The 24,249-nt window shown below is 43.7% G+C and overlaps 2 protein-coding genes across 4 annotated transcripts in view; one reads left to right on the forward strand and one right to left on the reverse strand.

Annotated features, from left to right (window-relative positions):
- The window catches only part of LOC115200025 (rasGAP-activating-like protein 1), a 69,602-nt gene extending 60,498 nt beyond the window's left edge, over nucleotides 1-9,104 (forward strand). For both annotated transcript variants that reach the window (XM_029762674.1, XM_029762675.1), the window contains 9 exons: nucleotides 1,337-1,529; nucleotides 1,691-1,828; nucleotides 2,773-2,917; nucleotides 3,816-3,991; nucleotides 4,907-5,044; nucleotides 5,233-5,368; nucleotides 5,581-5,701; nucleotides 7,581-7,648; nucleotides 7,796-9,104. In XM_029762674.1, coding sequence (XP_029618534.1) covers nucleotides 1,337-1,529; nucleotides 1,691-1,828; nucleotides 2,773-2,917; nucleotides 3,816-3,991; nucleotides 4,907-5,044; nucleotides 5,233-5,368; nucleotides 5,581-5,701; nucleotides 7,581-7,648; nucleotides 7,796-7,944 — 1,264 coding nt within the window. In that variant the 3' untranslated portion in view covers nucleotides 7,945-9,104. The remainder of the gene's footprint in view (nucleotides 1-1,336; nucleotides 1,530-1,690; nucleotides 1,829-2,772; nucleotides 2,918-3,815; nucleotides 3,992-4,906; nucleotides 5,045-5,232; nucleotides 5,369-5,580; nucleotides 5,702-7,580; nucleotides 7,649-7,795) is intronic.
- A 5,109-nt stretch (nucleotides 9,105-14,213) lies between these two features.
- Nucleotides 14,214-24,249, reverse strand: part of LOC115200026 (E3 ubiquitin-protein ligase DTX1) — a 60,812-nt gene continuing 50,776 nt past the window's right edge. For both annotated transcript variants that reach the window (XM_029762677.1, XM_029762676.1), the window contains 7 exons: nucleotides 21,908-21,969; nucleotides 21,583-21,744; nucleotides 19,422-19,483; nucleotides 19,133-19,291; nucleotides 18,598-18,759; nucleotides 17,338-17,427; nucleotides 14,214-17,203 (listed from right to left, as the gene is read on the reverse strand). In XM_029762677.1, coding sequence (XP_029618537.1) covers nucleotides 16,979-17,203; nucleotides 17,338-17,427; nucleotides 18,598-18,759; nucleotides 19,133-19,291; nucleotides 19,422-19,483; nucleotides 21,583-21,744; nucleotides 21,908-21,969 — 922 coding nt within the window. In that variant the 3' untranslated portion in view covers nucleotides 14,214-16,978. The remainder of the gene's footprint in view (nucleotides 17,204-17,337; nucleotides 17,428-18,597; nucleotides 18,760-19,132; nucleotides 19,292-19,421; nucleotides 19,484-21,582; nucleotides 21,745-21,907; nucleotides 21,970-24,249) is intronic.

The following is a 24,249-nucleotide window of genomic DNA, read 5'->3' on the forward strand; positions in this document are numbered from 1 at the left end:
AAATACAGATGTAAAAAATGGTTTATGAGATGTAATAGTTTCCTGGATAATAGCACATAACATCTTCACAGTTGACTAGAGACGACAACATCAAGATATGAAAAGGGAATGTAAAAATGGGGGAAGGTTGTTGCCTGGCAACCAGAGAGAACCCCCTAAGATAGGCCCAGTCGGTATTAGATAGAACATCGCGACCCTGCCCGCCTGTGGGGGAAAAAAACCTGTGGTTACCTAGGTTACCCCATTGGCTCACAGCAAAACCTTGATCTTTTTCAAACGCAATTTTCTTGTTGCCTGCTTGTTTTAGTCAATTACAAAACTACATTTAAGAAAAGTACAACATGTGTAAAGATTACTTTTCAACATTGCCTGCTCCCTAGCGTTCTCACTACTTAGAAAAATGTAATATTGTAGTGCTTCCCTCATGCCCCTTTTCATGACGATGCTAGCAGCCACTTGAGTGAGTGAGTGCTAGCTAGCGAATGGAACATTAAGCTAGCAAAGACCAACAACACAAACAAACAAACTTTACAGCTCCAAGTAGTAAGTGGAGTTACAAACAGACTGTAATAAACAAGTTAAATGTCTTACCTGTGATGAAATGTTTTACGTTTAGCCTTCTTGGACACTGCATCCCCATATTTCCCACTCTCCCACACTGAACAGCCTGAAGCCAGAGGGCTGAAGCCAGAGGGCTGAAGCCAGAGGGTTCCTCTCGCAGGCTCTATTTCCCTACGTGGGAACATTACGAATCGTAGGTTAGGATTTTAGACCTGGCTGCGTGTACATTGAACGACACAGCAGCTTTTCAGCATGTTTTGTTATTTCTGTATAACAAAAATCGACGACGAAGTTGCCTCTTTTACAATGGAGGTCAATAGGAAAGAATGTTGGTTTTCCCCAATTTGTGGGAGTGGTCAAGGGGAATTCCTTATTATTATGTGAATACCGACTGGGACTATGCCTATCTCTAATACTCACCCATCTCCAGTATCTATCATTCCCACAGCTCAGACCAGACCTGATATTTACACAGACTGATCCTAAATATCCTCAGACTTAACCTGCTATGTACTGTAACACTATGCTATCTGTCCACATTTGTGCTCATGTCTCCACAGACATCACAACACTGAGGCATCTATTGATTCATGGAATGTCTTGATGTTGTATTGATTTGCCCTGTGCACAGACTTCCTAATTAGTGACAATGCTTTTTGTGCAAAGCAAAGATCACAGTAACGGTTCGACAGACCCTTGCATTTCACAGCATCATTGATTTGGCAGTATACATTTCATTTCAATGTAACACTGACCCCTCTCTTTCTCTCTGGAGGCGTATCTCATTTAAAGGTGCGACGTCTGAGGCTGAGGTGAGGGAGAGCAGTGTGGAGATGCTGCAGGGCTATCTGTCCAGCATCGTAGAGTCCATCGTTGGGTCAGTTACCCAGTGTCCACCTGTCATGAGGGTGGCCTTTAAACAGCTGCACAAGAGGGTGGAGGAGCAGTTCCCTGAGCCAGAGAACGAGGTCGGTCTCACCAATAGGTCAATGGTCAAATGCACCTACAAAGGTCACCGAGATGAAGGTGTTTTTTCAATGCTGGATAGAGAATAGACACTGGGATGGTGTCAGTGTTTTTCTTTATTCATATCTCTTGTACTCCTTCCCTACTCACCTTCTCCCCACAGGATGTGAAGTATCTGGCCATCAGTGGATTCTTCTTTCTGCGTTTCTTTGCCCCTGCTATCCTCACACCCAAGCTATTCCACTTGAGGGACCAGCATGCAGATACACGCACCAGCAGGACACTGTTACTGCTGGCCAAGGTACAGTGCCCTTGCACGCACGCACGCACGCACACACACACACACAAACACACATGCATGCACACACATTCCCAAATAGTGCCACACAGTAAAACCAGCCTGATCACTAGAAATAGACTTCGATTTCTGACATCTGAAAAGGTCCTGAGAACGTCGATATACACAGAAAAAGAAAAACGATTGGTCAGCGCTGGGCGCGAACTTGTGATGCTCAGACCACTGCACCACTGCAATTCACAATGCTCTAGCAAGCCATGACAATGGTTGATAATACTTGATGGTTACAGTGAGTCGTTTTTTTCTTTTTTTCTTTTAAGCCTTCCCCAAACCATTCCCATAACCTTAACCCCTCAGCATTAATGCCTTAACTGTCAACAATTGAATTGATTCTGTTTTAATCCTGTAACCACGCTGAATTAACCCTGTAACCATGCAGAATTAATGTGTCAAAAATAGAAGTTCATCCATAATACGTTGAATTACGAAGGAAAACTATGAGATCATGTTGGTAAAACAGTTGTCGAGGATAGAGTTGCTGTCCGTGGTGCTGAAGTCCTGTTGCTATGGGTCCTCTACAGAACATTTTCTATTTTTACCTCTGTGTGTGGCCAGGCTGTGGTTCAAAGCAGAGCTTCGGAGAGGGGTGGAGGGGCTTCCTCTGCTCCCTTGGCCAGGTGTGTGCGTGTGCGCGCGTGTGTGTGTGTGTGTGTGTGTGTGTGTGTGTGTGTGTGTGTGTGTGTGTGTGTGTGTGTGTGTGTGTGTGTGTGTGTGTGTGTGTGTGCGAGAGAGATACGCTGTTACTTAAAGCACAAGCAGCACTTGATCATACTGTGCTTTTCATTTAATAGCAGAATTGATAATGATACTCCTTGTTCATTTGATTGATGGTTGTAGTTCCATGAGATAGTGATGGGTGAACATGGCTGTTTCTCTGTGTGCTCCAGGCAGTGCAGAGTGTGGGGAACCTGGGCTTGCAGCTGGGCCACGGCAAGGAGCTGTGGATGGAGCCCCTGCATCCCATCATCCTTTGCAGCGTGGCCTCTGTTAAAGACTTCCTGGACAAGCTCATCGACATAGACCAAGATAGTGGTAAGAAGCACCAGCAGGACACTGTTTATTCAGTAATGCATAGGGTCAGGAGTTTTTTGTCACTACGTCACCTGACAAAGGGAACATCTGGACCCTAGTAGTAATGCATCAGTAGCCTGATGAAGAGCAAGCAGGTTACCGTAGAGATAAGGTAGAGCCACTGGAGGGGAACATCAGAATTTGGCTGGGCTCCTGTCCTGGCAGGCTAACCCACCAGGTGCCGGTGTGGCAAGGCCGTTTATTACTGATATCAATAGTAAGAATAGACCCACTGGTGAAATATTAATGGAGCTGATACTGGGGTAACAAGGGAGTGGGGTGGGTTGGGCGTTGGACTGTGCAGCCCTCGCCACCCCTACACACCACACAGATTAGATAGCATGCCCCTTTTTTTTCGTGGTTACGTGTCAGCGACTCTGTTGTTGTGATCCGTCTTATCCCTCTGAAATATCACGTTCCAATCTCCATGTGTCATCTCAGCCACTGGGCTCTCCCTCAAAGGCCACTTTGACATTTAATGCACACAGGACAATGGCTCATAATAATGGCCGGAACGGAGCAAATGGAATGGCATCAAATACCTGGAAACCATGTGTTTGATGTAATTGATACCATTCCGCTCCAGTCATTACCACGAGCCTGTTCTCCCCAATTAAGGTGCCACCAACCTCCTGTGGTGCTGTACTGTAATTCAACAATATGTATAACAATACTGCTGCAGCTCCACCTTGTGTCCACATTGATAAAAGTATCATTTTTGTTTGCGTGCTCCCCCATATCACCTGTCTTATTTCTCTCTCTTCCTTTCTCCCATCCTATCTCATCCTCCTTCCACTTATTGTCACTGTTTCTCCTACTCCCTCTCTCCACCCCCCCCATCCTCTCTCTCTCTCTGCAGTGTCTGAGGTGCCCCAGAGGGCTGTGTTCCTGCCCTCAGTGACAGTGAAGGAGGGCTATCTCCAGAAGCACAAGGCCGAGGGCCCCCAGCTCCTGTCCCGCTTTGCCTTCAAGAAGCGATACTTCTGGCTGAGCAGTGAGACCCTGTCGTACGCCAAGACTCTGGACCCCTGGCAGGTCTGATCCCAACATACAGTCGGTACAGAAACCTATCCATGACCAGCTTTGATAACATCTCTGATGGTAATTCCTCCACTCTGTTACGTCAGAGAAAGCTGGACAAGAAAAATGTAAGGATCAAAGTCCTCTGAAAGTGACTCATTCATTATAACAAGGTAACAATGTTTCCTCTGGTGATGAATTGGCTCCTGTACCCTTCAAAGGGTGTTTGATCGTCATTCTGCCTCATAAAAAAAAACATTTTAATCATCCCTCTGCCTTATTTATTTGTGTTTGGCTCTGTATGAGAACATCGTTAGTGGGGAGGCTAATGTCATGTGATGCCCAGCCTTTTGATAATGAACTTCTCTCATTTGCTTAGCCAGCACAGGACAAGAGTGGGGATGAGAGAGAGAGAGAGAGAGAAAGAGAGAGAAAGGAGGGGGTAGGAGGAAGAAGGGGGACAAAGAGAGAGGGGGCGGGGAGAAACAGTGATAGAGAGTGAGAGAGATGTGGGGAAGAGAGTCAGGCCAGTAAAAGGCTGTTCTGTTTGAGCGGGCTCCTTCCTTTGTGTGGCTCGAATAAAGGCTAGGTTAATTGAAGGCTGTGGATATTCATAACAACATTGCAAATCAGACTGTGGACAATACCCGCTCTCCACCTCGCCCCTCCCACCGTGCTCTAGCCTGAGTGAGGCAGGCTCCCCATGGAAGCAGCTGATTTACACATTAAAGCAGCCGTTCTGCCGGGTTTCTTCTGTCCTGCTCTCTCTCACTTTCTCTGCTTTTTTCCTTCTCTCCACCACTCTTTTCTCTTCTCAGTCCTCTTTCTTTGCTAAATGGTTGCACATCTTGAATTGCATAATAATAATACAGGAGTGCCACGTGGACCTGTGTTTGGATGCTCATACTGTGTTATGTGCGTATCCTGCAGGTGCGTTCCTCCATCCCCATCCAGTGTGTGTGTGTCGTGGAGAGAGTGGATGAGAATGCCTTCCAACAGCAGCATGTGATGCAGGTTGTCGCCCAGGACAACGATGGACAGATGCACACCATCTATATCCAGTGCAAGGTACTGACAGACCCCCAGTCACTGACCACAGTATTACTGACCACACTATTACAATTGACCCTTGACTGGGTTGACTATGTGGTACTTTCTTTGTATCACTGTGATGTTTGAGTGCAGCCTCCCCACTACAAAATGGTGGGCTCTATCAGAGACAATATAAAAGGTAGAGTCTGTCTGTCTGTCTGCAGAATGTGAATGAGTTGAACCAGTGGCTGTCAGCCATCAGGAAGGCCAGTATCTACAATGAGCGCATGCTGCCCTCCTTCCACCCAGGAGCGTACCGCAGTGGGAAGTGGACATGCTGCCTACAGACCAACCGCACTAGTAATTATAACATTGACCATAATGGAAGCTTTGTTCAAGTGCCACACACTTATCATCTTAGTGCTTTTTTAAACTCTTCATAATGATCTTTTTACCTGACGTTTATGTATACTGCTCTTACACCAGCCCATAGCTGTTTGCTCCCTCAGATTAAGTAACTCACAGACAGAAAGGAATGGGAATACACTGTATGGCCCCTTTCTCTTGTTCAGCTTTAGGTTGCAGTCGCAGTCACTCTGCAGTGACTCTGGGCGACTGGAGTGACCCACTGGATCCAGACGCAGAGACTCAGACCATCTACAAACAGCTTCTTCAGGGAAGAGACAAACTCAGGTCAGTGGCATACACTTTGATATTAGGACATTTAGAGGCTATGATAAACCTCCTCCAACAGACAGTGTGCAGGATAATTTGCTTGTCACAAGGGGTCTACATTGCAACACTAGGACTACTCTCTACTCATATTCATTATTAATAGCCTGTAACCCAGGAACACATAAATGTGGATTGATATGCTCAGCCTCTCTCACACTTGGTCACTACCGTGGCAGGTAAATACCATGGTACTGGTGCAAATACTATGGTATTTTCCTGCCATAGTTGTTTCCAAAAAAACATGATAGTACCATGGTATGGAAATGTAAAGTGCCATGGTAGTACAATGAAAAAAATACCATAGTTTTGTACTAGCAGCATGTAGTGAAACATGAAAGTATGGTAGTTGTTTACAATGTATTATCATGATGGTGTGTGTCCCACCATTTTTCGGGTAAAGTGACATTGACTTCTTGCTCTGCAATGGCAAAGTGTAGGCCTAGTGTACCCTCTTAAATCCCTTTAGCTTATAGTGAAACACCACAACACACATTTTCTTATTTTATTTAACCTTTATTTAACTAGGCAAGTTAGTTAAGAACAAATTCTTATTTACAATGACGGCCTACTCCGGCCAAACCCGGGCAACGCTGGGCCAATTGTGCGCCGCCCTATGGGACTCCCAATCACGGTCGGATGTGATACAGACACATGGTCTAGTAGTGTAGTGTACCCTCTTAAAACTTGGGACCTGGATAGGGTTTCGTGAGAAGAATGGAGTCTGACACCTTGAAGATAAGGTTTAAAATAATTAGCTAGTTTATCTGGCGCTCTTCAATACAGTTTTCAGTTGTCTCTCTCTCATTCAACTGACTTGTTCAACTACTCTAAATACAATTGTAAATAGCCAACATACTAAAAAACTATTTGTAAAACGGTATAGATTATCATCTTACTTCATAAATACATTTTCATCATGTTATTCTCAACATACCACTAACAACAGCAAGTTAAATGTAACGTTGGAGTCCTCTGTCGCCATGACTACGACTGGCGCTAATGTTAGCCGATGTCAGCTTCTATGCTAAAGGACTTTTATGGATTAATTCAACTCCAGTTAACTTGGTCTTTCATATCCTGTACTTTATGACTCGCTCACCGTGAAGATAAGTTTTCAAATAATTTATCTGGTGCTTCTCTCTTTAGTTTTCAATTGGCTCTCTCATGAAACTGACTCGCTGACTATGGGACAGCAGATAGCGTAGCAGTTAAGAGCATTGGGTCAGTAACCGAAAGGTTGCTGGTTTGAATCTCAAAGCAGACTAGGTGAAAAATTGGTCGATGTGCCCTTGAGCAAGGTATTGCTCCTGTAAGTCGCTCTGGATAAGAGCGTCTGCAAAAATGTCAAATGTAAGCAGGCTAGAGCCAATGTAGAGTGAGAGCGTGTTTATTTATTTAATGCATTATACTCCCATTGTACCATGGTAACGCACCATTAATAAAGATGGTGCCATATGATTTTTGGAACCATTTATCATAATTGTGCGTTACCATGGTTAGAATGTATAATACAGGTTAAAACCATGGTATTTCTATGATCCACATCTATACCATGGTATTATTTAGGTGCATGGCAGTACCATGGTAGTACCATCATACTTCAAGGCTAAAACCATGGTAAATGTCTATGATTCAGACTATACCATGGTATAAGGGAAAGTACCATAGTAGTACCATGGTATCAATGAAATATAAGGCCAGCCTCTCTCACAACTCTTAGCCTCTCTCACAAACTCTGTTACACACTATCTAAACATAGTTCAACATGTTGATCAGTGTGTTAATGCGAGTGTGCCATGCTGTGCACTGTGCCGTGCCCTGTGCTGTGTGGTTACAGGAAGCAGTATTTGGAGGCTGAGACAACCCCAGAGGAAGAGAAGAGACTGAACTCTGGGCTGCTGTCTGGTGAGACTGTCAAAACAGTGCCTTTTTAAAATGCCGTTTAAACAGTTGTAACACCTTAGCCCTCAGAGGTTGGTTCACTAGACCCTTGTACGATAATTTAATACTGTAATGTAAAGCATTCTCCTGCTTTAAATCTATCTCCCCCAGATGGAGCAGACAGTAGCGGGCAGCTCCTGAAGCACAGCCAGACTGCAGCGGCTCGGCTGCTGGGGGTGGTTCTGGATCTGGAGCAGGCCCATGCCACCTTCCAGCAGAGGGAAAGAGAGGAGGGAGGCAGCCTCATCCTGACCCCCTAGACGGGGCCTTCCCAGCAGCATGAGCCCGGGCCTGAGGGGGAGAGCAGCTTCCTGCATCAGGCACAGCTGTGTGATCGCAGAAGGAAGGCAGCGTCTCCCTTCTCCCTGTCATATTGTCTGTTACATGTGATATCAAGAGGAACTTTCTTCTCATCCAGATCACTCCTTCAAAAGACAGAATGTAGAGGATGCGAAGCCCACTCTGCTACGTTCTTTTCCATGGACGTTTGACATCATACACAGGTTTTCAGCTGTGGCAGAGGGGCAATCTAGTGACATAACTGATTGCTACAGGTCTTGCATGCAGATTACCTGCCACATATTAACTTCTGCTAGTCTCACAAAGCTTGGGCTCTTGTCGATTGAGCAGGACACAAACTGTTATGTGGATCAGAGCTGAAGGAGGGGTTGGACATAGTGTGTCATTCGGTGGTACTGTGTTATTGCATGGCTATAATGTAATGCATGCCCTGCATCCAGCGTTTGTGAAATGTGAAGAAAATTATTTTATATTCAATATTATCATACCTTGAAGGAGGACGATTATGCAATCTACTCTAGTTTTAGCTGAATTCACCTGAATGTATGGTATTTTGATATTGCTTTTATTGATGTTTTTTACTCTCTAATTGTATATATTTCAATTGAGAACCGCCACAATGTAGCAGTGAGATTTGGTGTTCATATCACTGAGGACATTGCGCTGTGAGATGCCTAAGTAAATGTTATTAATACAACGGCACACGCGCCATAATTGCCTGAACAGTCACGTGTTTGCTATTAGGATATTGTTTTCGCTGTTGCCATAGACACCTGAGATGAATATTTAGTGAAGCTTGTGTTTGGTACTGTTGCTCTGTGCATGTATGTGGAGTAACTCAAACACAAAGATGTGGCTTTGATATAATACATATTTTACATATACAGTATAGGGTTCACAGTTGATTAGTTAATTGGTTAACGTGTCTTTGTAGCAGTACTACTGACAATCTTATCCAGTCAATCCAGTGTTTGCGCTTCTTCTCAGGTGCTTGTAATTTAAGACAGCTGATTTTGAGTGAAGTGTCATACAGTAACTGCAGTGGTGGAAAGTACTTAAGTAACAATACTTTAAAGTACTACTTAATTTGTTTTTTTGAGGTATCTGTACTTTACTATTTATATTTGGGACTACTTTTACTTTCACTTCACTACATCTCTTAAGAAAATAATGTACTTTTTACTCCATACATTTTCTTTGACACATTTTGAATGCTTAGCAGGACAGGAAAATAGTCAAATTCACGCACTTATCAATAGAACATCCCTGGTCATCCCTATTGCCTCTGATCTGGCGGACTCACTAAACTCACATGCTTGGTTTGTAAATGATGTCTGAGTGTTTGGAGTGTGCCCCTTGATTTCTGAACAATTAAAAAAATAAAATAAAAAATGGAGCCGTCTGGTTTGCTTAATATAAGGAATTAGAAATTATTTATACTTTTACTTTCGATACTTAAGTATATTTTAAACCAAGTAATGTTTTACTTTTCCTCGAGTAGAATTTTACTGGGTGACTTTTACTTTTACTTGAGTCATTTTCTATTAAACTATCTTTACCTTTACTCAAGTATGACAGTTGGGTATGTTTTCCACCACTGAGTAGCTGTCATGCATTTAATGAAAATTGGACATATTATGTAGACCATTTCTGTTCTACTTCAGTTGGGCTCTCTGTGGAGAGCTTATGATGTTGACTCGTAAGTATGAGCATATCCTGTCTTAGCCATTTCAGCATTGATGTACACTACATGACATTTCATATGCTGTACCTTATATTTTGTATACATTTATGTTTTTCCTCCACAGTTTTGACCAAATTCAGGTTGCTTGTTTCGAGCTAAGCTCAGAGAGATGATGAGTCAGACTCCAAGTGTGTGAGTTGAGTTGCGTGAAATGGTGTGTGCCATTTGAAATGCTTTTCTGTGGAGATGTCGGAGATGTTTCAGATGTCAAACTGTGTGTTGTCTTTATTTTGGTAATAGTTTATTTAATTAGTAACAAGGAAGAATATTTTATTTCGATCAGACTTGTCGATCAAGAGAGAAAAGCCAAACTTATTGGAATGTTACAATTTCACTGTTATCAAATTATCTTTAACTGTTATCCAGATAGATTTTTGACCTATTATTGTAATCTGTTTTGTAAATTGTACTCTCTACATTCCAAATTGTATTTATTATGGCTTGCCATCTTTGGAAGCTTATTTTAGAAAACTGTTGTATTCCACAAAAATTCACCAAGCATGCCCTCAATTTCAAATCTTGACAAATATTGATTGTTGCTCATTGACTTGGTATTTGCTGAAAGAGAGCTGCAATTTTGAAAATGAGCTTAAATTTTAGTGCTTACACAAAATTACTGCATGTACAAAGTGGGTGGTTACAGATGAGTGGTAACATCAGCTATATTACTGTGAACTGTATTGGAAATATTCAATAAAATGGAATATTACCACTTCTACTGTTTAGTTTGAATCTGTGTTTATGCACACAATGGACTTATAATCAGTCAAGTGTTTTTTGTAACAGGTGTCGGAGGGTCTGGGGACATCTCCTCCAGCTCTTTCAGTAGGTCCCAATTCCCACTAGGGTTAACTGCAGCCCCTGATTGTGTGGTCACAAAGGATCCGTCCTGTGTTACTTATCAATATAAGGGAGGGTTACTTCAGTGTATTTACTGAATCCCAATTCAGGTCATATCACACAAACCCACCACAGTGATACTTTTCCCAACTGATTCTTACTCTGAGCTCTGTGAACACAGACATCAAATCTCCCAGGATTCAGACCAGGTAAATCATGTGAAATATGAGTCATTGAAAGTGGCCCGAGAAGTACAAAGTCACTTTCCCTTCATATTAGATGAATATTTAAGAATATGAGTAAAATGTCTTCGCAGCACATCTCCTTCCTAACCTTATTAAAATGCTAATGAGAGGCACCTGCTATGGGGCAGCAGAGACTCCCTCGTTAACACCCTCATTACATTAGTGACGGAGGTGAGTGATGAGATGAGGGGGGCTCGGCTGGGACAGGGGAGTCTGGGATGTCAGCCCCGGGCCACGACAGACGCTCTAAGCTGCTGTGTCACGGCTATGCTTGTGAGAGGGGCGATGAGCCCCATGACAGACACCACAGGCTGTCCGCAGGACCAGCAGGGAGACCTCCCATGACAGCCCCACAAGCTGTTCCTCTAGACCTGGAAGGGAGGGGGGGGATTGGGGTGTATTTGCTTTAATATGCGCCACAGTGCCTGCAGACCCAGACTCCATTTCTTTCACACAGCACCAACATTCAGCAGCCAGTGACAGAAAATGGCCATAATGCAACATTTACTGCCGGTGAAAACTGTTACCGCCACAATCCACAGCTCGAGCAAAGCTCGTTTATATCTGCATAACGAAGCGCAGGGCAGCCAGGAGGAGAGCGGAACGAAAAAGCTAAAGGAAGAGGAGGACGTGGTGGCAACGAAAGACAGTAAAGAACGAGAGAAGGTCAAACAAACTACCCTGTTGAGGGCACATTTATTTTTCACATGAAACACACAAACATGCAACAAAGTCATCACAATCCAATAAAGACGGATAGATAAGAAGCCCTTTAATGTTTTATGTCTCTAATCTTGCCTTTATTTCTAGTCATTTGATTATACATTTCAAATCTCAATTTCTCTTTGTGTGTTGTGTTTTCTTTTTTAAATCACAATATGTAATATGTTGCTTCTGATGAGAAATGAAATTTGAATGTTGAACCATAGCCACATGGCTCTCTGACATTCTGTCAGTAAAAAATGGGCACTTAAAATGCAGACGATTACCTCATACATACGGTTACCATTTCTGTGCAACCTGAAGAGAGAGCGGAGCAGCAAAGCGCTAGCTCATTCTCATCTCTCTCCATCAAACCCTCTTTGGAGGTAAAAACAGACAAGCAGTGGCGTATGGAGCAGTCCACCATGCCACTCCACTGGACACAGCTGGATGACATCTCTAATGACTCAACTGTCAAATACAAAATATTTTCTTTGTCAGCAGACTTGCTTAGGTCTTGAGTAACATGCACTTCTATGGTCTATTTTTTTTGTCTCAACCCCCAAACGTCTACTGTTTCAATCTTTTTGGAACTTAAACCAAACATTTTCACACACATGCACATACGCTCACACACGCAGACCCTCTATCTCACACCTACACAGATTCCCACCAAATTGTTGCAGGCCTATCTGTGTAGACATAAGCACAGTATGCTGTGGAGGTTATCAATATGATTGTGAGATAAACTCCCAATGAGAAAGTATCCTTGTTAATGTGTCCTTAAAGTCAGCTTTACTCCATTACCCACACCTAATCAATATATGCTATGGAAAATCGTATGGAATGTATATTAATTACTAATAGTAATATAACAACGTTACACAGTATGAATGCTCAGTTGAAGATATTCAATCTTTTAAAAAATACATCAAAAATATGTGTTCTCCTATATGGAGCATTTGAGCAATAACCTTGGATAGCAAATGGACACACCTTACAAAATGTTGAACATCCATTCTCCTGTCCCCAAAACCTCCTGATACCTTCTGCTACACATGACATGAGGTACAAATTGCTCGCATATATAATTGCATAAACTCTATTCCTCTGTCCAAAACCAGACAATAAAATGTATGCTCACATTAAAATTCCCCGGTGTACAGACTCCACTGAAAGCATACTGACCTTATGTACACACCTGAAAAGCTGAGGAGGCCTAGACCATGAAATTACAGTTACATACTTAAGCATTTGGAGACTGGAAATGTAAGTCTGGAAATATTAACTGATACATCAGTTAAAGTACAATGACATGGAAAATAGGGTTGGCCAAGCAAAAACGCTTTATCTGTTCAACTTAATGAGTCTCACTTTAAATGGGAAATTCCCTGATAAGACTGGAAGCATTTCTTTCCTGTTTTTCCCCATTTAAGAGAGTGACAAAAAGCATAAAGATATCAAAACTTGCACAAGGATAAAGAAGAAATTAACAGGCAAAATTACTTGTTTTTCACTCACCAGTTTGGGTTACTGACAGTATCCTCCTCTTGGTTCTATTAGGTTATACATGGTAAATGACACAATTAGAATTCTCTTTCTATGGTCAATTACCCATCTGGGGGATAGGGTCGACTACATGCTGCTAAACTCCCCCCAACCAATAATAAAGAGTGCCTGCTGTAATTACTGAATCCCTCAGCGACTCCAATACAGAATCTACATTGACGACAGCAGCAAATTCTAAGACTACTGCTAATATAAGATGCTCATAACATGGCAGATATATTTCAACAGTCCCTGACATACTGGCAAATCACATATGCCAGATTTGACATACAGTGCTTTCGGAAAGTATTCAGACCCCTTGACTTTTTCCACATTTTGTTACGTTACAGCCTTATTCTAAAATGGATTAAAGAAAGAAAAATCCTTAGCACCCCATAATGACAAAGTGAAAACAGGTTTTTAGACATTTTTGAAAATATATATATATATATATATTTTTAAATACCTTATTTACATAAGTATTAAGAACCTTTGCTATGAGACTTGAAATTGAGCTCAGGTGCATCCTGTTTCCATTGATCATCCTTGAGATGTTTCTACAACTTGATTGGAGTCCACCTGTGGTAAATTCAATTGATTGGACATGATTTAAAAAGGCACACACCTGTCTATATAAGGTCCCACAGTTGTTAGTGCATGTCAGAGCAAAAACCAAGCCATGAGGTCGAGGGAATTGTCCGTAGAGCTCCAAGACAGGATTGTGTCGAGGCACAGATCTGGGGAAGGGTACCAAAACATTTCTGCAGCATTGAAGGTCCCCAAGAACACAGTGGCCACCTTCCAACAGGACAACAACCCTAAGCACACAGCCAAGACAACGCAGGACTGGCTTCGGGACGAATCTCTGAATGTCCTTGAGTGGCCCAGCCAGAGCCCAGACTTGAACCCGATCAAACATTTCTGGAGGGACCTGAAAATAGCTTAGCAGCAACACCCCCCATCCAACCTGACAGAGGTTGAGAGAATCTGTAGAGAAGAATGTGAGAAACTCCCCAAATACAGTTGTGCCAAGCTTGTAGCGTCATACCCAAGAAGACTTGATGCTGTAATCGCTGCCAAAGGTGATTCAACAAAGTACTGAGTAAAGGGTCTGAATACTTATGTAAATGTCATATTTCCCTTTTCTTTATTTTTAATGAATTAGCAAAAACTGTTTTTGCTTTGTCATTATGGGGTATTGTGTTCAGATTGATGAGGAAATGTTTGTTTTCATCAATTATAGAAGATGGCTGTTACGTAACAAAATGTGGAAAAAGTCAAGGGGTCCGAATACTTTCCGAAGGCACTGTATTCATTTTAATATGTGCCTGTGTGTATAGTGATGTGGGCGGGTAAATGTGAGTGTATATTTTCATATATAGAAGAGTATAAAAATAAATTAAACTTACACCATATGACTCAAATTGAGCATACATGTACATTTAAAGGTAGATCACATCTGCAAATGTATAGATATATATATACGTATATTTTTGAAGCAATACAAGACAAGTTTATAAACATAAACATAAAAAACAGCTGAATTTGTAGCCAATACATTTCAAGACATCTTCCTAAAATGAAAGGATTAATTAAAGAAAACTGCTGCCTCAAAGTGCTACGGAAGACTATGATTCAGTCCAAAATATTCAAAAGCATTTAAAGGATCAAAACTCGTGAAGTGGGTGGGACACCATAAAACCTCAGCATGAATCTCTTCTATATACCAACATCCCCACTCATTCAAATTGGTCAGATCCAACTGGAGGATAGAATTATTCAGCTTAAAGGTTAACTGTTATTTTTGGAAAATAACTCAAATCTTCAAGAACTGTTTAGCTTATGGGCATAGAATCTGTGGGAAGGGAGAGAGGAGGGAGCAAAGGGAGTGGAAATTCAGCTTCACATACTGTACTTTATGGCACAACATTCTGAGTGATCCTACTGTAGAATGAGCTCCTCTAGCTGCTGAGGGAAGGGAAACGCAGCAGCGGCCCGTACATCAGCATCAGACCAAGAGCCTTCAGAGGAGTCAGACAGTATGGGGCAGATGTTGTCTGTAGCAGAGACTTATCATGCAACCAGCCCAACAGGAGGAACACCAGAGGCTCGTACATCACAGGCTCTGTGTGTGTGTGTGTGTGTGTGTGTGTGTGTGTGTGTGTGTGTGTGTGTGTGTGTGTGTGTGTGCGTGCGTGCGTGCGTGCGTGCGTGTGTGCGTGCGTGTGTGTGTGTGTGTGGGCCGCTCTGCCTACTCTACTCTATGATGGATCAGAGGAGAGAGTCATTCTTTGAAGAGGACATCGCACTCTGCGAAGCATGTTCTGCTCCTCTGTTCAAGGACTGAGGCGTTCCAGATTGAGCCATGGAAATGTGAAAGTCATTTCCGATTGAGCCGACATATATAGAGTTTACCGTGAATGCAGTCTCTGCTAACGCGGGAACATTGTCTTTAAATTTCAATCACGCTGAACTACCGCAATACGGATTAAATAAAGCCCTTAGAAAGCCAGAGAGTGTATTAACGCCACAGCACACACACACTAACACACATTCAAACACACACGCAAGTAGGCAAGCACATGTGATGCGAGTGTGATAGATCATTCCAACGCCTGGGCCTCCTCTAAGACAGGCTTATTCACAGAGGTCAACGCCACCAATGTTTCAACAAAACGAATGAGGTTAACCTTGGAGTGGAGTGAGGCTTGCTCGACTGCCTCAGATCTTAACTTACAGAAGCATAAATTTTTTGAACAATCATCTAACTGGTCGGTAAGATGCTTGTGTATGGATCTATATCAGGTTAACTTCCAAAGGCCTCCTCAGGTTGGCACCCCTGTTAGAATATACATTTACTGTGAGACAGCTGAATCCTCAGATCAACTGACTATCTCTCTGTCAGAAGGTGCATGTGAACCTTCAACAGACTCATTGGCCAGTGGCGCCAAGCCTTTGTGAAACGGCCCTGTGTAGCCAATCAGAGATGCCCTCTCTCCTTCCTGAGAATCACATCACCGTGACTGTCCACTCAGATCTACAGACAGTTTTGGCGCAGAAAATCACCAAGCTAAAACTAAGCAAAAGGCCTCACTTTCAACCTCATCATCAATATCACAACAAGCTGAACTGTGTAGATTTGGTGTGAATTGGACTGGGAAAGCAATCACGCTTTTACAATTCTGCATATAAAAATTATCCTGAAGATTTCCACACAAATACCAACTACAACTTGAGAAATCATTTCCCTACTCTTTAAAAAAATACACATCTGATAAAACTAGAACAAACCGGGACAGACATTGAAAGCCTTCAGAGCCCTAGCCAACTGTCTTTGCAAAAATTCCAGGTGTGCAGTCAACATTAAAATGCAATATCAAATTCTGGGCCACATGGTTCGGCGGTGAGTATAAACAGACATCTCTTTCAATGCTACGATGTCACAGTCCTAAAATCTTCTTCAGTACAAAAGAGGAGGTTCAAAATCCAGTCTCAGAGGAATCAATGACCAGTTGCTGTGCATCAATGTCTAAACCCCACAACTGCCAATACACATTGAGATCAGTTTTCATTTAAATCCTGTCTTTACGTTCCTTTACCCTATCAGGTTGAAATTTTGCCAAAAATACACATGCTCAAGGCATTGACAAAGAGACAGTAGTCAGAAGAGTTGTACAGTTATGTTCAGGTAAATTCAAATAACAGTATAACACAATCGTGATGTTATCATGTCATTTGCTATATTTCCTCCGCTCTCATGGCCACATACAGAATCTGAGGGTCTTTAGGTCTGTTTTGGGTGTGGGGAGTAAAATATAGTTATCTCGGCTGCATGTTGCCTCTTCATGTAGAGGCCCACTCTATGTCAGAGAGGAGTATTATGGGTGGTGGTCCTCGGTGGCCTCTCTTCCCCCCTCAGTCCTTCAGGTTGTCCTCTACGACCCCCTGGGCTGACAGCTCTGTCAGGACGTTGTCCAGGTAGTTGGGGTCTGGGTAGCCGTGTCCCGTCAGGTTGGAGCCAAACTCTGTCTTGTGGTGGATCTCGTTCCACACCACCGTGTCTGACTCTCCCGTGGTGCTGGACGTGTCGATGGTGAAGATGAGGCGGCGGTCCCAGGCCATGATCAGGAGTTTCAGGACCTGGGGACAGACAGACAGAGGATGAGAGCCTGGTAGGTACAGCAGCAGCTTACAGTGCAGTCACCATCTCTGCATTATGTATTTTGGAAAACGTGTCCTTCCCATATGCACACAGACAGTACTGTAAGTCTTACCTTCCTGCCCTTGTCATTGTCTGGGAGGTAGCAGTGCCGTGGGAAGCCTCTTGCGCTGAACTTCTTCCCTGGGTTGGGATGCTCTGTGGCCTGGTGAAAAGGACAAAAACAAAAACAACCCCTCTCTTTCTCTTAACATTCAGTCAAAGGGAAATGTCAAATGTGCCCCTGGGATGAACTTTTATACTTGTGGTCATTCTACTCTGAGTTTATTTGACTGTATCAAATCATTCATTTTGGGGGGCACTGCCAAAACCTTTTTAGTTATCATTAGGAAACATGTTCTTTATACCAGTTGTATAGCAAACAAGTAACTGCCATGCTCTGTGATGCAGGTGATATGTGTTGACATGACACACCATAGTCATTGTACTCCACTCTACTTCATAATGCACTGTATCATTACTATTTCATGACTTTATTCCACAGAGTACAGCTGTCAGTGAAGATGTGTTTCAAGGGGGAAGTGAGGAGGGTCAGTAGTGTGATGGGGCCCTGTGAGTGGGCTGTGGCGTGATGGGGCACTGTGAGTGGGCTGTGGTGTGATGGAGCACTGTGAGTGGGCTGTGGCGTGATGGAGCACTGTGAGTGGGCTGTGGCGTGATGGGGCACTGTGAGTGGGCTGTGGTGTGATGGGGCACTGTGAGTGGGCTGTGGTGTGATGGAGCACTGTGAGTGGGCTGTGGTGTGATGGAGCACTGTGAGTGGGCTGTGGTGTGATGGAGCACTGTGAGTGGGCTGTGGTGTGATGGAGCACTGTGAGTGGGCTGTGGTGTGATGGAGCACTGTGAGTGGGCTGTGGCGTGATAGAGCACTGTGATTGGGCTGTGGCGTGATGTGCTGCTGCAGTGTGGAGGGCAGAGGACAGACAGACATAGTCTTCCTCCACCCTCCCCAGGGAGGCTAAGTCTGCTCTTCTGAAAATAAAGGTCATTGACTCTACTAAAGCTCCGCTCTGCAGTCAGGATGAAATATGCAGCCATCTTCCCTCCTCTCGACCGCCCTCGCCCACTGCAAAGAGAGAAGGTGAATCGTTCTCTCTCTCTCTACAAGGATGCAGTCACGCGGCTTTGGGACACTTCAACCCCCTCAGCAACACTAAGCACGTAGTCAAATACCCTCTGAAGCCTCCTTATGTCAGACACAGCAGTCTTATACAAACATAGATGGAAGAGAATAGACCTAGGAAGGAGAGCCAGTGGATGAGTGGACGTGGGAGTGTGGAGGATATAAGGGTGGCACGTCGTGAGTCGTGTTTACCTGTATGCCAGCAGGAATGTCATAGACGATGCGGATGGTCTTGGCTTCCAGGTAGCCAGGCAGGCAGTGGGGGATGACATGGTAGTCCATCTTCCCAGGGGGCTGTGTGCCTGTCTTCTCCCCATAGATAGCCTTACAGGTGGGGCACTGCAGACTGCCATCCTGGACAGGGACACATTAAATGTTCAATATTCATAACTAATCTAATCAAACAAATGGAATCTAATCTAGAGTGACTTCATGGACATAGAGCCACCTTCTGTACTAAATTGACTTTTAATAAAACAAGTAATTGTCATTTTGTTTCATGTTTATGCATTAAAATGAGCATGAACTGTGTTTGGCAGAGTAAGGCCTGCTTCTGAATTAGCTTGATCTCAATCTAGTCTAATCTAATCTCATCTAATCGAATGATATCAAAGTATAACACCACATCAAATGGGGTGTGTAATTTCACCCGCTATTATACAATATCATATTATGATATGGTATCATTGATACCATAACAAGCGCTGGCGCGAATGCCCTTTCTCACCTTGTTGCCATTGTTGTACATGGCCACCAGGCACAGCAGATGGTAAATGTGCCCACACTTGCCAAGCTTGCCCACCATTTCTGGCTTTATGCCCTTGTGCTGCAGGACACCCTCGTAGCCCGATGACATCACCAGCCTCTCCATGCAGATGGTGCAGTCCTGGGAAGGGAAAGTGAGTGGGCACCAGTTACTGTATCTGACTGCAGGGTTGGAATGCATAGCAATGATACACTGTACAGCATATTGATTTCAAACCGTATTAAAGTGTGGGTCACCTAGGACTCCTTACCTCATCAGGGGCTACCTTCACTTTCTCCGTGTATCTCCGCACCACATCCTCTGGGTTTTTCCCTAGCAATAAAACACAACATTGAAAGCATATGGTTAAAAGGAAAATATGATAGATAGATCTGCATAAGGAGAAGTGAATCCTGTCTATTTGCGCACTAGGTAAACCCAGTGTGTGGTCTGGCTCTTAGCCCTACTTGATTATGATGAGACAGACCAGTCCAATAAGAGAGTATGAATAATACTGGGTGCGATGTTGAAGAGGAGGTCACCTTCAAAGTGACACAGAACAATGAGCCATCACCCACACTAAGCTAATCCCAGTGTGAAACCAAGCTAGTATGGCTGACAGAGCTCACCCACAGCTTACACCTCTAATACGCTTACAGGCGGGCACTCTTCTCCCAACACTTTTGTTTGCTCATTTGGGGAACAGAGAGAGGGAGAGAGAGAAAGGGGGAAGGGAGGAAGAGAGTGAAAGAGACAGAGAAGCGAGAGAGATGAGAGAACGTGATGAGAGAGATATATTGAGGGAGAGATATGGAGAAGGACTGCATTATGCATTTTCCGGCATTGCCTTTTTGATGGTTTCATTTGCTAGATCAAAGGCCTCCTTTACTGGCCTCCTTTACAGCGGCAGCCGGAACAGGATATCCCTAAATCTCTTTCCCTCTCTGCCTCGCTCCATGGGGGCTAAGCTGCATCAATGCAGGCAAAATTGGCTACAACCCATCTATCAATCCGTGGTGTCCTCCCGTCCCAATGCCCCCGCCTGGGTCTGCAGCCCGGGGATGGAGGGGAGAGATGGCGGAGGCATCTGGGTGGAACAGAGTGATGCAGGGCTGAAAAACCCACAGCATGCACTGACCAATTAGGACAGGCAGTCCCCCGGGGACGCCTATGGTTTCCACGGCATCAAATTGACATTGGCTTGGCGCCATTTTAGCTAAAGCGACCACATCTCACCACTGGATTGTCATCAACCCATCTCACTACAATAGTTTCATCTTAATTATGCTTGTGGAAATAGCTCTGTTAATTTCAATGTGGTGGGAAGCCAATGAAATGTGGTGAATGTGACCGTCAGCCCTCCCTTCCCCTTCGCCAGGGTCATCGGGAGTGCATTGTTCAATCTGCTGAGAGGGTCATTAGCTACCTGCTTCCACATCTGCATTGCTTGCTGTTTGGGGGTTTTAGGCTGGGTTTCTGTATAGCCCTTTGTGACATCCGCTGATGTAAAAAGGGCTTTATAAATACATTTGATTGACCTGCCCTCCATCGAGGACCTGCACGACTCCAGGACAAGGAAGCGTGCAGGAAAGATCATCGCAGACCCCGCCCACCTCGGACACCCCATCCTTCAAAGAATCCCCCCTGGCAAATGGTTCAAGTCAATCATGACCAAAACCAGCTGCCTCCTGAACAGTTTCTTATCCGGTACTGTGGCCCTCACCAACTGGCCATCAGGCTCATAGGGATTAAGACTTTACATTGAGCCAAGCACTGCACCTTGCCTTCAATGAGGTGAAATAATAATAACTGCACTATACTGCATTTGCACTATGTACACCTCTCCATATATAGATATATCCCCTCTGTAAATTGTATATCATCACTGAAAATCATCTTATACTCCAGAGTTGTATGTTTACCCCATTTATACTGTATATCCTGTATGTTGACTTTGTGTCTGTATCTGTTTTTACATTGTCTATTGCTGGCAGCACCTAGTCACTAAGTCAAATACCAGGTATGTTAAAATGTTCTTAGCGAATAAAGATATTCTGATTTTCCAGAGGAGAGATTTACTTTACATCTTAATGTCTCAATAGAATTCCTCTCACTCCATGACAGCCCCTCCCCTCCAGTGTCCATGGGAACCCTCCCTGTCATACATTCAGATGTAGGATCTTAACTTGAGCCAGTTTTCCACAGCAGGAAAATAATCCTGCAGCAACAGGAAATGTGAATGGATTATAATTAATGGGTATTTTTTGTAGGGGTTGATACATTTTTCTTAAGGGAGAATCAACTCTGAAATTTCAAAGTGGAAATTACAAACTTCAGAAGCCTTTTTAAACCTCAAATACACTACAATTTGCATAACATGAAAGTTCTCCTGCAACAGGGTGATCAAATTACGATCCTACACCTGTACTTACCTTTCCTGAGGTGCTTCTTCTTGGTCTTGCGGCGGATGCCATTGACCCCGGGCACAGGCTTCATGTCACTCTTGTTTATGGGCGGCGGGTGCAGGATGGGTTTAGGGGCCCGGGTCAGACACACGGGCAGGCCAGCAGCACACATTAGGATACCTGTCATACCTGACACACACACACATACAAACAAACAGGAAAGAAAAGAGCCATGTTGGTTTAGTATTATGACTAAGAATGGAATGCGAAAACTAAAGCACTCATGTAGATGCAGCCTACGGGAATAAAAAATTAAATGTATTGCAAAAGAGAAGACAAATAGAAGCATTACCTGCAATTGCTGGGTGAACTGGTCCAGAGCCTGTCAAGTTCTTAACAGGGAGGGCCGGGACCCTGCAGAGAGAAAAACGTCCAATATGAAATCATCCGGTTTTCAAAAGACTAAACATAATGACACTACAGTTCACTGTTATAAAGTACTGTACTTTCTCAGTCAGAATGGCCACACTTACACAGATGTAGAATATGTCGCCATAGTGCGAAAGAGTCCATGGTCACGTTACGTGTCCTAGCTAGCAACTACACCACAAACACAGACAAGACAGCCTGACTCATCAACAGTCACTGCTGTCCCAGAGCATGATTCAGAATGACACTTTGAGAGCACACACACACACACACACACACACACACACACACACACACACACACACACACACACACACACACACACACACACACACACACACACACACACACACACACACACACACACACACACAGAGAGAGAGGACAACCACTGTTGTTCACTCGCAAAGACATCTAAAATAGGAGTGATAGAGAGCTGTGCACAAAGCATGTGGGTCAAGATGAGCTTGTGTGAGTGTGTGTTGGTAAGTCCCTTTTAAGAAACCAAAGCCTCAGCTTCAGTCTGGTAATGGAGTGCCCTCCCACACAGGGCAGACCAGGCTGCAGGGAAAGGTCACCTGTCAGAGCTAGGGTTAGAGCTTTAGGGTTAGAGACCGCAGGCTGAGCTTCTTTTGCTGCTGCTTCTGCTACTCTATGTGCAGAGAAAAGAACAACTGATCTGCGGTGATGGAGAGGACCAAATAGAAGAAAAGGAAGCCATTTTGATGTCAACACAACCAAAACAGTTTAGCGCTTACGCAATGATCGCAATGAAAAAAGAGCAGCTTTGATGATTGAAATATTATCCTGTATTAACTTACACAGTATTTCAGTACATGCAAGAAGCACGTCACTGAATTAGAGTAGAATAATAAAATTGTCTTACTTTCCCAAAGGTATTATGTAACGTTAATACCATTTATCTAAGAGATCCCTTCCCCCAATAGCAGCTCTGACTAGATGTGCTCCACACGAATCAGCCCCTCCCACCAGCCTCTCTCTCTCTCTCCATCTCTCTCTCTCTCCATCTCTCTCTCTCTCCATCTCTGTCTCTCTCCTCCATGTGCAGACAGTGTCCAGGACCCTTAGCCCAGTATCTCTTCAGCACCTCCCTCACAAATCCCTAACGAAAGGCCGCTTTGATGTGAGTAGACACTGTGTTCCTGTGCCAGGGGAGCCCTTCAATGAGCTCTACAGAATTAACAAAGGCCCACGTGTCCTGGACACTCTGGGTCTGATCTGCCTTATCTCCACTCATTCTCAGGGGAACTAGTGTAGCGATATGCAGGCTAGGCTACATAGTGGAGTAGAGATATGAAGCTGTGGCCAGATATGAAGCCATTATAGCACGATGCATGTCAGACAGCTGTGTGCATGTGTGGCCCATTTATGCTCAGGAAGGCCGAAAAAACGTATTTATTGTGTTGGAGAAAGGCCAAGAGCCAATAAGATTATTGTGCTGGCATGTCTGCAGTGCGTGCTGTACGCAGCGCCTCAAACTGGCAAATCAGCTCAAGCAGACAATCAGGCATTTTCAAAGAAAACAAATTAGGCATTGCCCACGGGGAGAATTCCTCCCTATATTTAAACATGCACTTACAGTATCTCAAATAAAGAGTGCCTGCCTCTTGAAACATGTATAATTCAGGAATTTCATGGAGAGTGTTTGTGATTAAACAATACATTTTCACCAGGAGAGAGCAACATATAAAAGAGCCCTTGGCACTGTCACACACACATGTACACACACATGCATACACACACGCTAGTGCACCTTGAGACAGTGTAAGTGTAACAGCATTTGTAAGCATAATGTTTTAACACCATGAGATCGTTCAACCATATAACCTCTTGTTGCACAAATACACACAACAGCATTTCTCGCCACATTACATTTCTAAATATGGGAAGCTAGTAACTCCAACTTTAAGCTTTTAATTAACAAGAACCTTGAGTTATTCTTAGTAACACCTGGTCCACACTTGCAAACATGAAAAAAGTTTAAACTTTTTCTACGTCTTAAAATCCGCATCAGCCAAATAAAATAGAAAAATGTGATAGAATATTTCTTGTTATCTGCTCCCATGGGATAACCTGGCACAGTTAGACCTACGATAACAAACCAGCTGGCCATGATTACTCCGATAAGAAATTCTTCATCAGCCAACCAAAGATCTTAGACTTTATATCCACCAACCGATGGCCTACCGAGTGGCGCAGCAGTCTAAGTCACTGCATCGCAGTGCTACATCGCACATTGCACTA

Source organism: Salmo trutta, chromosome 9 (genome assembly GCF_901001165.1).
Source record: "Salmo trutta chromosome 9, fSalTru1.1, whole genome shotgun sequence".
NCBI lineage: Eukaryota > Metazoa > Chordata > Actinopteri > Salmoniformes > Salmonidae > Salmo > Salmo trutta.